At 40.2% G+C, this 12,169-nt stretch overlaps 2 protein-coding genes across 2 annotated transcripts; one reads left to right on the forward strand and one right to left on the reverse strand.

Moving 5' to 3' along the window:
• Nucleotides 1-169: 169 nt before the first annotated feature.
• Nucleotides 170-5,383, forward strand: LOC125192263 (ABC transporter B family member 19-like). The gene is made up of 9 exons (XM_048089787.1): nucleotides 170-638; nucleotides 713-767; nucleotides 947-1,122; nucleotides 1,496-1,696; nucleotides 1,769-2,028; nucleotides 2,108-2,424; nucleotides 2,501-3,535; nucleotides 3,615-3,856; nucleotides 4,070-5,383. The coding sequence occupies exons 1-9, from the start codon at nucleotides 390-392 to the stop codon at nucleotides 5,276-5,278; spliced, it is 3,744 nt and encodes a 1,247-aa protein (XP_047945744.1). The 5' UTR covers nucleotides 170-389; the 3' UTR covers nucleotides 5,279-5,383.
• Nucleotides 5,384-7,976: 2,593 nt separating this feature from the next.
• On the reverse strand, nucleotides 7,977-9,897 carry LOC125196544 (putative pectate lyase P59). Its single transcript, XM_048095107.2, has 4 exons — nucleotides 9,712-9,897; nucleotides 8,810-9,485; nucleotides 8,497-8,739; nucleotides 7,977-8,422 (listed from the first exon to the last, which is right to left on the reverse strand). Exons 1-4 carry the CDS (start codon nucleotides 9,891-9,893, stop codon nucleotides 8,195-8,197), a joined length of 1,329 nt encoding a protein of 442 aa, XP_047951064.1. The 5' UTR covers nucleotides 9,894-9,897; the 3' UTR covers nucleotides 7,977-8,194.
• Between the last annotated feature and the right edge of the window lie 2,272 nt (nucleotides 9,898-12,169).

Consider the following 12,169-nt stretch of genomic DNA (forward strand, 5'->3'; position numbering starts at 1 on the left):
GAAAGATGTAGTACCATTTATATAGTTCTCTCTTTCAAATTTTGCTTTGGTCCGGATGGGATATTTTAGTCGAAACCAAATAGCAGCAGTGCACCACGCCTTCATCCGCCGCCTATAATAATCAGTGTCAGTCTCTCTCCTCAGACCTCGCTACTCATTCTACCTTCAACGCTGCTATCAATATCTCTCTCTCTCTCCTCTCCATTTAGTTTGACTTTGACCACCAGTTTACAGTTACTCTTCTCTTATTACAGTTACACCCTCATTTCGAAAAGAGCATCCAAAAAAGAAAATCCCTCCTTTTATATGCAGCCATGAAAGCTCAGTTAGCCCAAAGCTGAGTGATCAACCTCTCTCTCTCTCTAGGACTTCATTTTCGCATTTGAAAAATGGCGGAAACAGCAGCTGAATCTAAAGCAAGTGGGAATGAAGAGAAGAAGAAAGAGCAAAGCCTGCCATTCTATCAGCTATTTTCATTTGCGGATAGATATGATTACTTGCTGATGATTTCCGGCAGCCTCGGTGCTGTCATACATGGCTCCTCAATGCCTGTCTTCTTTCTGCTTTTTGGGGAAATGGTTAATGGTTTCGGTAAAAACCAATCGGATTTGCACAAAATGACACATGAAGTTGGAAAGGTTCATTTTTTTATTCTTTCACTCTAAATTTTCTTCTACATTCAGATCTAACCTCACTTTTTTTCTTAATGCAGTATGCTTTGTATTTTGTGTTTCTTGGCTTAGTGGTGTGCTGCTCTTCCTACGCAGGTAAATTATAATTTTATATTTACCAAAAAAGATAAATGGACGAAATTATAACAGACATTTTTTTTCAACTTTAATAGTACTACTACTCATTACTGCGTCTGCCTACACACACCTACTTTCCTTTTGCGTCGAAATTAGTTGTCTTTTTTAACAATTTGTTGGAAAAAAAAAAAAAAAAGAGATTGCATGCTGGATGTACACGGGAGAGAGGCAAGCTGGGAGGCTGAGAAGAAAATATTTGGAGGCAGTGTTGAAACAGGACGTGGGATTTTTTGATACTGATGCAAGAACTGGTGATATTGTTTTTAGTGTTTCTACTGACACTCTTCTTGTACAAGATGCAATCAGCGAGAAGGTTGGTTTTTGCTCACTCTGGACAGCATTTATTAAAGCACAAATGATTGAATAAAAACAAAATATATGTGAACGCGCAATGATGCATTTTAATACATTGCTGTAATCATAATATTGCGTATGCAACAGTTAATTATCAAGCCTAGCTTTCTCCTACACATTTTTTCATTTTCCAATTTGCGTGATTTTTGTAATGTTCATAATTGAGTTTGACTGGACTTTCTAGATTTTACTATGTTTGCTACCCTATGAGTGCGTATTTGGAAATAATTATTCAAACAACAATGATTTTGATGAATGGATTTGAAGTCCATTGCTTGAGCATAATGTTGATACTATATGCAATGTTGAAGCATGTTGAGTTGTGAATTTAGGTTGGAAACTTTATACATTACCTATCGACGTTTTTGGCGGGGTTGGTGGTTGGCTTTGTGTCAGCATGGAGGCTTGCCCTGCTGAGTGTGGCTGTGATTCCCGGCATTGCATTTGCTGGAGGTCTCTATGCCTACACCCTTACTGGACTCACCTCCAAGACTCGCCAATCCTACGCCAGCGCTGGTGTCGTTGCTGAGCAGGTAATGCTAATCTCTTAACCAAAATAACAAATAAATGTTGATACGCTTTTCCTTGATGAATGATGTATGCAGTCGATTGCACAAGTTAGGACGGTTTACTCGTATGTTGGGGAGACGAAAGCTCTGAATGCATATTCAGATTTGATACAGAACACTCTCAAGCTTGGATACAAGGCTGGAACGGCTAAAGGGCTTGGACTAGGATGTACCTATGGCATAGCCTGCATGTCGTGGGCACTCGTGTTCTGGTATGCCGGTGTCTTCATTAGAAACGGACAGACTGATGGTGGCAAGGCATTCACTGCTATCTTCTCTGCCATTGTTGGTGGCATGTAAGTTCCCCACAATCCCAGCCATGAATGTGGAAGGACTAGGACTAGGACTCTGATTCGTTTTGTTTCGTATGTGCAGGAGCCTTGGTCAGTCGTTTTCCAATCTTGGGGCGTTCAGTAAAGGTAAGGCTGCCGGATACAAGTTGATGGAGATAATCAAGCAGAAGCCTAAGATAGTCGAGGATGCATCAGGCGCTGAGTGCCTTACCGATGTTGTGGGGAACATTGAGTTTAGGAATGTGAGTTTCAGCTATCCATCGCGGCCGGATATCCCAATCTTTAGAGATTTCTCCATTTTCTTCCCTGCTGGGAAAACAGTTGCTGTCGTTGGTGGAAGTGGTTCGGGAAAGAGCACGATTGTCTCCTTGATTGAAAGGTTCTACGACCCCAATCGTGGTAAGTTAGAAAAAGATGTGACATTCATAAATTACTTAATTATTTAGGATTACTCCATTTTGTGTTTAAATGGCAGGGGAAGTTTTGTTGGATGGTGTGAACATAAAGATGTTGCGGCTCAAATGGTTGCGGTCTCAAATTGGTTTGGTGAACCAAGAGCCTGCACTCTTTGCCACGACAATACTCGACAACATTCTCTATGGAAAGCCCGATGCAACAATGGCACAAGTCGAGGCTGCTGCTTCCGCTGCTAACGCTCATAGCTTCATCGCCTTGCTTCCTAACGCTTACAACACGCAGGTAGGAGAGCGTGGTGTTCAGCTCTCAGGGGGCCAAAAGCAGAGGATTGCAATCGCCAGAGCTATGCTAAAGGATCCGAAGATACTACTCCTCGACGAAGCAACCAGCGCGCTTGATGCTGGCTCAGAGAGCATCGTCCAGGAGGCTCTCGAGCGGCTTATGGTGGGCAGAACTAGTTTAGTTGTAGCTCATCGCCTCTCCACAGTAAGAAACGTAGACTCCATCGCAGTTCTACAGCAAGGGCAAGTCATCGAAACTGGGACACACGAAGACCTAATTGCCAAGGCAGGTGGGGCTTATGCCTCTCTTATTAGGTTCCAAGAAATGGCGGGAAACAGTGCTTCAACACGCCGTACACGGTCCTCACGCCTTAGCCACTCGTTGTCGACTAAATCCCTCAGCCTCCGGTCAGGCAGTCTGAGGAATCTGAGCTATTCTTACAGCACGGGTGTGGATGGCCGGATAGAGATGGTCTCGAATGCAGAGACTGATAGGAGAAATGGAGCTCCGGACCGATATTTTTGGCGACTTCTCAAAATTAATGCCCCCGAGTGGCCTTACTCTATACTGGGAGCTGTAGGGTCCGTTCTTTCTGGTTTCATTGGCCCAACTTTTGCCTTGGTGATGAGTAATATGATTGAGGTGTTCTACTATACGGATTCGGACGCCATGGAGAGGAAAACGAAGGAATACGTGTTCATTTATATCGGAGCTGGTGTTTATGCTGTTGTTGCATACTTGATTCAGCACTACTTTTTCAGTATCATGGGAGAAAACCTTACTACAAGAGTGAGGAGGATGATGCTTGCAGGTTCGTAATCTGCGTTGTTCGCTCCTGTTTTCAATTCGTCAAGGATAGATTGTTATAGATTTCCATGCTTATATTTCAGCAATACTGAGGAATGAAGTGGGATGGTTCGACGAGCAGGAGAACAACTCGAGCCTCCTTGCAGCGCGGCTGGGAAGCGATGCTGGTGATGTGAAATCTGCGATTGCGGAGAGAATATCCGTTGTGTTGCAGAATATGACATCTCTTCTCGCTTCTTTCATAGTTGCCTTCATAGTTGAATGGAGGGTTTCATTGCTCATATTAGCTACCTTCCCTCTACTTGTCTTAGCCAACTTTGCTCAGGTAAAAAATTACACTTACTACTATTAATAATGAATTGCTAGTTTGTAAAGATTTACAAACTATTGTCTCTAATTAACATATAATTAAAGAATGTTGTGTGTTTCATCTGTTTTTAGATTAGACACTAAGAAGGTGTTCCATCCTAGATTATATCTTGGTACTATTTTATCTAGGAAACCGAACACCACCTAAATTGTTGGTTGATATTTGCAGCAACTGGCGCTGAAAGGGTTCTCAGGAGACGCGGCGAAGGCGCATGCGAAGACAAGCATGATCGCAGGGGAAGGAGTGAGCAACATAAGAACAGTGGCAGCCTTCAATGCCCAAGAAAAGATCCTCTCTATGTACACGCACGAGCTCCGAATTCCACAGCGTCGCAGTCTGCGTCGCAGCCAGTGCTCGGGTCTGCTATTCGGCCTCTCCCAGCTCGCCCTCTACGCCTCCGAAGCTCTCATCCTCTGGTACGGCGCCCACCTCGTGAGCACGGGTCTCTCCACCTTCTCAAAGGTCTTGAAGGTCTTTGTGGTCTTGGTCGTCACAGCCAATTCCGTGGCTGAAACCATCAGCCTCGCTCCCGAGATCATGCGCGGTGGAGAATCCGTCGCCTTCATATTTTCCATCCTCGACCGCCCCACAAGGATCGACCCGGATGACCCTGACGCTGAGCTGGTCGACTCCATTCGGGGCGATGTCGAGCTCCGCCACGTAGATTTCGCGTATCCATCGCGGCCGGAGGTGGCTATCTTCAAGGACTTCAGCCTCAGGATCAAAGCAGGCCAGAGCCAAGCTCTAGTCGGAGCAAGTGGTTCGGGAAAAAGCACTGTCATCGCGTTGGTGGAGCGATTCTACGACCCCTCAGCTGGGAAAGTAATGATCGACGGCAAAGATATAAGAAGTTTGAATCTGAGATCCCTCCGGCGCAGAATCGGGCTGGTGCAGCAGGAGCCGGTGCTGTTCGCGGCCAGCATATTCAACAACATTGCGTACGGGATGGAAGGGGCGACGGAGGCGGAGGTGGTGGAAGCAGCGCGGGCAGCGAACGTGCACGCGTTCGTGAGCGGGCTGCCTGACGGGTACAGGACTTCCGTGGGGGAGAAAGGCGTCCAGCTTTCGGGCGGGCAGAAGCAGCGGATTGCGATAGCGCGTGCGGTTATTAAGAATCCGTCGATACTTTTGCTGGACGAGGCAACGAGCGCCCTGGACGCGGAGTCCGAGTGCGTGCTGCAGGAGGCGCTGGAGAGGCTCATGAGAGGGCGGACGACCGTGGTCGTGGCCCATAGGCTTTCAACGATACGCGGCGTCGACAACATTGCAGTGGTTCAAGATGGACGCGTTGTGGAACAGGGCAGCCACAGACAACTCGTCGGTCGCCAAGATGGGGGCTATTCCAGGCTCTTGCAATTGCAACACCATCGGATTTGAAAACAAAATCATGCATGCCATTATTATCTTTCCTTGGTTTGATTTGTATCATTGACAGTATTTTTATAAACTATATATACGATGGGGATGTGTAATGTGGGTGAATTGGTTTTGGACTCGAGACATTGTGGATTGGTAACTCTACAATATAAAAACTCAATGTAAAATTAATAAATAAAACTTAAAGGAAAATAAGGAAAAAAAAAAAGAAATCCTAATTTGTAAAAGGAAAAACAATTAATATTTTTCAATCTACTAATTCAATTGAAGGAGGAAACCGCCTCCTGGGGTTCAGGTTTAGAAATGATGAGGGTGTTGGTGATCTTCGAGGAGTGAAAACAGAGTTACTGGAGAAGAAACTCTACATCGGTGATGCTATGCATTCAAATTGCTTGGGAGGTTATACCATACGTTGTTAACATACTTATTGTCCCTTTGGTCGTTGGATATGGAGATTCTATAAACAATCAGCATGATCTGTATAGACTGAGTGACTTCCATAGTGCAAGAGTTGATTGGATCAAGAAAGAAATATCATTCCCCGCACTGAATACATGGCATACTGGAGAAGATATGGAGGCTGTTAAAATAAGTTGCCTTTAGTGCATAAGCTGATGTCCGAGTTGGTTGTTGAAAATATCAATCAAACTTTAACGGAAGGCATGATGAAGGATGTAGTTTGAGAAATTTTGAATAGGTTAAGATATTATTTCAATAAAGTAGACTCGAGAACGAGTCTTTTTCAAGTAGGGGAGTATGATACAGTTATAAAAGACAAGACTAGGAGATTAAACATATTATATTTTGGGTTTTATTTATTTCCTAGTTAATTGAATTAGTAGATGAGAAATATAGTAGATGTAAAAATATTAATTGTTTTTCCTCCTACAAATTATGATTTCCTTTTTGCTTATTTTCCTTTTAGTTATTTTCCTTTAAGTTTTATTTTCCCGTTTATGATTTCCCTTTGTCTATATAAAGGCCTTATTGTTGAACTAAAATTACAGATTTTGATTATTAATTTTACATTGAGTTGTTATACTCTAGAGTTCTCAATTCGTTGAGTTCTAGAACTAGTTCAGCCATTCTCCAAACATTTCTGCATCAAATAGTTAACATGATTAGTCAATATAGTTATTCACTTGACTAGGGATGTCAATCCAATCTGAAATCTGTGGGTCGGCCCGAATAGCCCTGTAAAATTAGTAGGTTAGGGTTGTAATTTTGTAACCCGAATACAAAACGGGCTAAACGGGTTAGCCCGAATGGGTTGGCGGGTTAAACGGGTTGGCCCGAACGGATTGCGGGTCGGCCCGATGGGTTGCAACTTTTAATTAAAAAATATTAAGTTTTAGAGATTTTTTTGTATTTTTGAATTTCATGTGGCAAATAATTAGTCTTCTTCATTCTACACTTTTCCACTCAATCCCACATTATCAACTTTCACGTTCCACCTCAACGAATTATTCCATCGTCCCATCATCTGTCACTACTATCTTACCACCAAAGTCAATCAAGGAAAAATTAAAAACTAACCCATAAAAAAACCTCAATATATTTATCATTATAATAATGATTCAAGTAAGATATGTTTTTAAATTTTCATACAGAATTAATTATGAAAAATGCCAAAATAATGACACGAACACAAGCTTTAATTCAAACTGATTGATTTAATTTTGATGTATCTTTTTTTATGACATAGTTGATCGAGATGAAAAGCTTCTCCAACTATTATTGAAGAAAACTATGACAATTTGAAGATTTTATATAATTCTATAACTATTAAGAAAAAAATATCTAAAATTTAAAATTATTTTATAGAAGAAAATTTTGATACAAGAGATTTTTTTCGAAAGCTTTTAGGTCCGAATAGCCCGATGGTTAGCTCGAAACCCGGCGGATTAAGGTTAGGGTTGAAAAATTATGACCCGAAAAATTCATAACCCGAATAGCCCGATAACCCGAGTGGGTTGACCCGAACCCGAACGGGTTAGCCCGATTGACATCCCTAATCTTGACATTGAACTTGAGGACAACAAATCCTAGTAAAGCTTAAGGCGGATGAATATAGAACTAAATAATTTGAATAACTAATGAGTTGATGAAATCGCTGCCCTATGATTCCGTTAATTTTTCAACCTAATAATATATGAGGATGGATGTGATATACACTCTGTAAACATATTTCATGTGTTCGATATTCCGGTACTGACTTTTGACTTTTAGTTATACTATCTTTACATTTTATACTTGCAGTTAGTTTCTATACTAATAAATAGGGCATCACCATTCGAAGACGAGCATGATCACAAGCCAAGGAGTGAGCAACATAAGAATTGTGGCGACCTCAATACCCAAGAAAAGATCCTCTCTCTATACTTGCACGAGCTTCGGATTCCACAATGTTGCAGTCTGCGTCAAAGCTAGCGGTCGTGTCTGCTCATCCGCCTCGCCCAGCTCATCCTCTGCGCCTCTAAAGCTCTCATCGTCTGGTATGACGCATACCTCGCCAGCACAGGTCTCTCTAATGGTTTTGATCAATAATTACGTTTACGAATAATTATATGGATTTGTTTTTATATTTATGGAAAATGGTATACCAATCTGGCGTGAATGGCATCAGGCGTATTGTTTTCTGGGAGAAATAAATAGGTTTTTCGATAAGGAAGAACTTGTAGAGTGAGAATGATAAATATTTTATTTAAATAATTATTTTTAATTATAATAAAAGACTTCACATATATTTATGTGATAAATATATGTAGTACAAAAAGATTTCCTATAAAATTGAAAACAAATCAAGTTCTAATCACTATGGAAAGTAAATCAAACCATAACAACTAAATAATAAATAATAAAATAAGCTAACTAATTATACGGAGAGATTATCAGCTATAGGTCCTTGTCAGTTTCCTAACACGGTTTTCCCTTTTCGCATTCCAGTGCCCCTGCAAATTTAGTCATTTGTTCTACATTAGTACCAGGTGCTGCTTGAATCTTGTCATACACCTCAGGATGCTTCTTTGCCCAACCCTGGTCTCCTGATGAAACAAAAACTGCGCCTCCCAATAATACGTCCCCCTCCGATACCCATGTCCATTTCTTCCATTCCGCTTCTGTAGCCTTCTCCCTTTTGGTCACCTGCATTTCATTTCACACACTCAAGAACATTAGCATGAGACACAAATTTGTATCAATATAAGTAGTTGTTGCACCTCTTTAGTTTGAGGATTGCTGCTTGCAGTGAATCTGTTGCCTTGGCTAATAATGGTGGGAGCGCTGCTCCCACCAATGGCATACATTAACCATTGGTTGTAGTCGTTGTTAACAACATGGAAATAACCAAATCTACACCTCGGCATTCTCTGCACTAGTTTTTGCCCGAAATGGTTGAATGCCACTGTGCCTTGCATTTTCACATCATCTTTGTAATTGTCGTCCGAACCAAAAAGGATTGTCTGCGCAACACCACCGCATCTTATCGACTATCTATACAAATTTAAGTATAGAAAAAGAATATAGAAGCACCTTATCGTGATCGGTCAAGTGGCAGTTGGAGATGGTGACTGCAGTGGAACCTTGGGTTGCATCAATCATCCCATCGGTGCATTTGGTCAAAGAAACATGATCAACCCAAACATTTTGTGATCCAAAGATGGTTATTCCGTCACCTTCACTCTGTTGTCGCATCCCAACATGGTCAACTGAGTCCCTAATAAGTCCACCTGCAGCCTTCACGATGTTACTAATCTTGATTCCATGGATGATCACATTCTTCACAAATTGTATGGTTATTCCGGCGCCTCCCGAAATCTCCACTTTAGCCCCACGTCCGTCGATCGTCTTGTCGCTCTGCACCATCAACTCTTGTTTCAACTTGATTACCATGTTTTTCTCAAATATGATCCACAGTGGCTCTTTCTGGAGCGCGGCGTGGCGTAGGGTTCCTGGTTTAGGATTTTGTACGTCGTCGTCAGAAGGGTCGGTAACCACATGAATCTTACCACCCTTTCCCCCCGTCGTCTTCACCGCGAACCCTAACGGACAGTCGGCCAACTTCATTCGGTTGTCTGCCCAATTGGCTTGACATCTCCAACATTTGTCGATTGGGTTTGTCGCCGTACATGGACCTTTGCTCTGCATTAGATGTCTTCTCGAGCTATTTGACCTTATTCCTTCATCTACTTCTATTTCTTTCAATACTCTGCAAGATTACTTAATATCAAGTCAAATGTTTGTAAGGAGACATAACCAAATGTCTTTAATCAAATGTGCATGTCTATCTTTCCCATAAATATGACAGTTTTATATTCTTCTCTCTTAAGTGAAATCAATGTAGAAACCATTTTTCCAACAAAATCTTTCTTTGTATAATTTACATAGTTTTTTTATATGCACAATTAGGAAGCAAGATGCTAGAAAAAATGGACCTGTTGACGTGCATATTCAAATGATCGACTACATTTCGGGGATTTGGGTGGTAAGCCTCAAGAGTACGGTTCCTGGCCTCATGTTCACGTTTCGTCCATACCTCATCCCATTCTCCTATATTAGCGTTAAGGACAGGCAAAATCCAACCAGCAACAATAACTAAAATTAACCTTGAATTCATTTTATCTCTTTATGTATGTTCAAGTTCAATGATTATATATTTATGTGTATATATAGTGGGAGAAATGCCCCCTTAATTATCGAAAGAGAAGAAAATAGAAAGAATGTATTAGTTCTTTGTACGTCACCACATATAAACAGCAAAACTTTAATGGAATGAGCGATAAAGATGGAGAAAACATCTTTCAAGTTTGATTCCAACGGTTCTCAATAATTACATTTACGAATGTTTATATGGATTTGTTTTTATATTTCTGGAATTTGGTATACCAATTGTTAGGATAGAGATCCAAGTTGATTTTAACAGTTGATGGTTTTAAGCGCTTGGTCGAGGAGTGTTTGTGACTCGTTATCATGTAAATAGATAAAATTCATAATCTGTGTTGTATAGACTTTGGTATTTTTCATTTAACCTAATAATACGTGAAACTATTTTTCTACAAAATAATATAAACATCGATCAAAATTGCATATGATAATTACTACTAAGATTTCAAATAGAGACAAGTATTTTATTGAAAATAAAATATTTTGATTCACCATTTTGTTTAATATTCTATATGATACAAACATCATAGTTTAGCGTCTGTTCAAGAAATTAGCTCTCCATTTTGTAATTTCAGCAAAATTAATAAGTAAATCTGTCTCCCAAATTTTGACAATCTTTGACCCGGCACGGATTTTAAGAAATGTAATAGAAAGTGAGTTGAAAAAGTTGGTGGGTTGTGGATCCTACTTTTAAAGTATTGGTTTTATAGTAAAATATGAGTAGGAATGAGTTAGTGGAATATGAGGTCCACTACTAAAACTAGTAAAAAGTGAAGTGATTTTCAGGAACGAACCGAAATAGTAAACTGTGTCAAAATTTAAGGGATGGAGGTAGTACTTGTTTAATTTATTTATATATTGGGCTAGAGGTTGTTGGATTATTTGATTCACTAAATATAGGAACACTCAACAAGGATGAAATGTGGAGGATAAGTATTTATAGGCTTCTCACAAAAGGATTACAAAATACACACAAACAAAAGTGCTTCAGCAGTACAAAGCTTTCTTCTCTCTTTCTCTCTATGAGCTACGGCTCTTCTCTCTCTAATTCCCACTCACAATTCTAACTTGATTGATTTTACAACAAACAACTACACCTCTATTTATAGGTGTATAAAGTCGGTTAAGCACCGATTCCTAAAACTAGAGACCTTCTAGTTAGCATTAATTCATTAAATAATACAAGTTGATAATTTGCAAACTAGATTACACATATATGCTACGTCTCCTAGCTGTCACTTTATATTTAATGAGGAAGTCTTCAAATGCCACCCACAAAATACTACCGCTTGATGTAGTGCAAATGTGGCTACTTTCTTAGCCATGAATTACTCACAAATTTACACCACCAAGATAAGGTGGTGATGCAGCACCTTCATCACCACTCCTTAATTGTGAAGTAATTGAGTTAATAATTTCAACAGAGGTCACCACGGTTCAAGAACCGCCAGTTCCCGGTTTGGAACCGACGGTTCAGGTTCGAAAAAATTCTAAACCTGAACCGGCCCGCCAAGGTTCTGGCGGTTCCGGTTCTTGGACCGGTTAAGCCACGGTTCAACGCCGGTTCAAGACCGGCGGTTTTCAGACGGTTTCGGGCCGATTCCGGTTTGGACCCCCGGTTCAAGTTCAGTTTTTTTTTTTTTAAATAAATATTTATTCATTTATAGTACTAATTACAAATTACACCTTGTAGTTGTAGTCTTGTACTATCGAATAAATAAATAAAACGAGAATGACTATTGACAAATGGAGTAGAAGTCGACACTGGAGTTGGACAATTGGAATTTTATTGATACAATTATACAAATTTGAACGATATGTCGATATTACAAATAAAAATGTTGAAAATTGAAATTACAAAAGAGTCAAAAGACTTCAACAATAATACTCCCTCCGTCCCACAAAGATAGTCCCACTTTGACCCGACACGGATTTTAAGAAATGTAATGAAAAGTGAGTTGAAAAAGTTAGTGCAATGTGGGTCCTACTTTTATGTATTAGTTTTATAATAAAGTGTGAGTAGGAATGAGTTAGTGGAATATGGGGTCCACTACCAAAAATGGTAAAAAGTGAAATGGGACAAATTTTGTGGGACGGACGAAAATGAAAAAATGGAACAATCTTTGTGGGACGGAGGGAGTAATTAATAAATGAATGATGAATGTAATTTGTAAATATATTATATACATAACATAATACATGCTTGTTATCTTGTATAACAATTTAAAT

The sequence above is a fragment of the Salvia hispanica genome, chromosome 4, assembly GCF_029641045.1.
Source record: "Salvia hispanica isolate PSC_SH4W2 chromosome 4, Shi_PSC_v1, whole genome shotgun sequence".
Classification (NCBI taxonomy): domain Eukaryota; kingdom Viridiplantae; phylum Streptophyta; class Magnoliopsida; order Lamiales; family Lamiaceae; genus Salvia; species Salvia hispanica.

Coding starts and splice junctions, on each gene's coding strand:
- LOC125192263 (XM_048089787.1), top strand. CDS start 390: ATGGCGGAAACAGCAGCTGAATCTAAAGCAAGTGGGAATGAAGAGAAG. Junction 2,029..2,107: donor TCTGCCATTGTTGGTGGCAT/GTAAGTTCCCCA, acceptor TCGTATGTGCAG/GAGCCTTGGTCAGTCGTTTT. Junction 3,536..3,614: donor GAGGAGGATGATGCTTGCAG/GTTCGTAATCTG, acceptor CTTATATTTCAG/CAATACTGAGGAATGAAGTG.
- LOC125196544 (XM_048095107.2), bottom strand. CDS start 9,893: ATGAATTCAAGGTTAATTTTAGTTATTGTTGCTGGTTGGATTTTGCCT. Junction 9,486..9,711: donor TTGAATATGCACGTCAACAG/GTCCATTTTTTC, acceptor GTAATCTTGCAG/AGTATTGAAAGAAATAGAAG. Junction 8,740..8,809: donor ACTTGACCGATCACGATAAG/GTGCTTCTATAT, acceptor GGTGTTGCGCAG/ACAATCCTTTTTGGTTCGGA.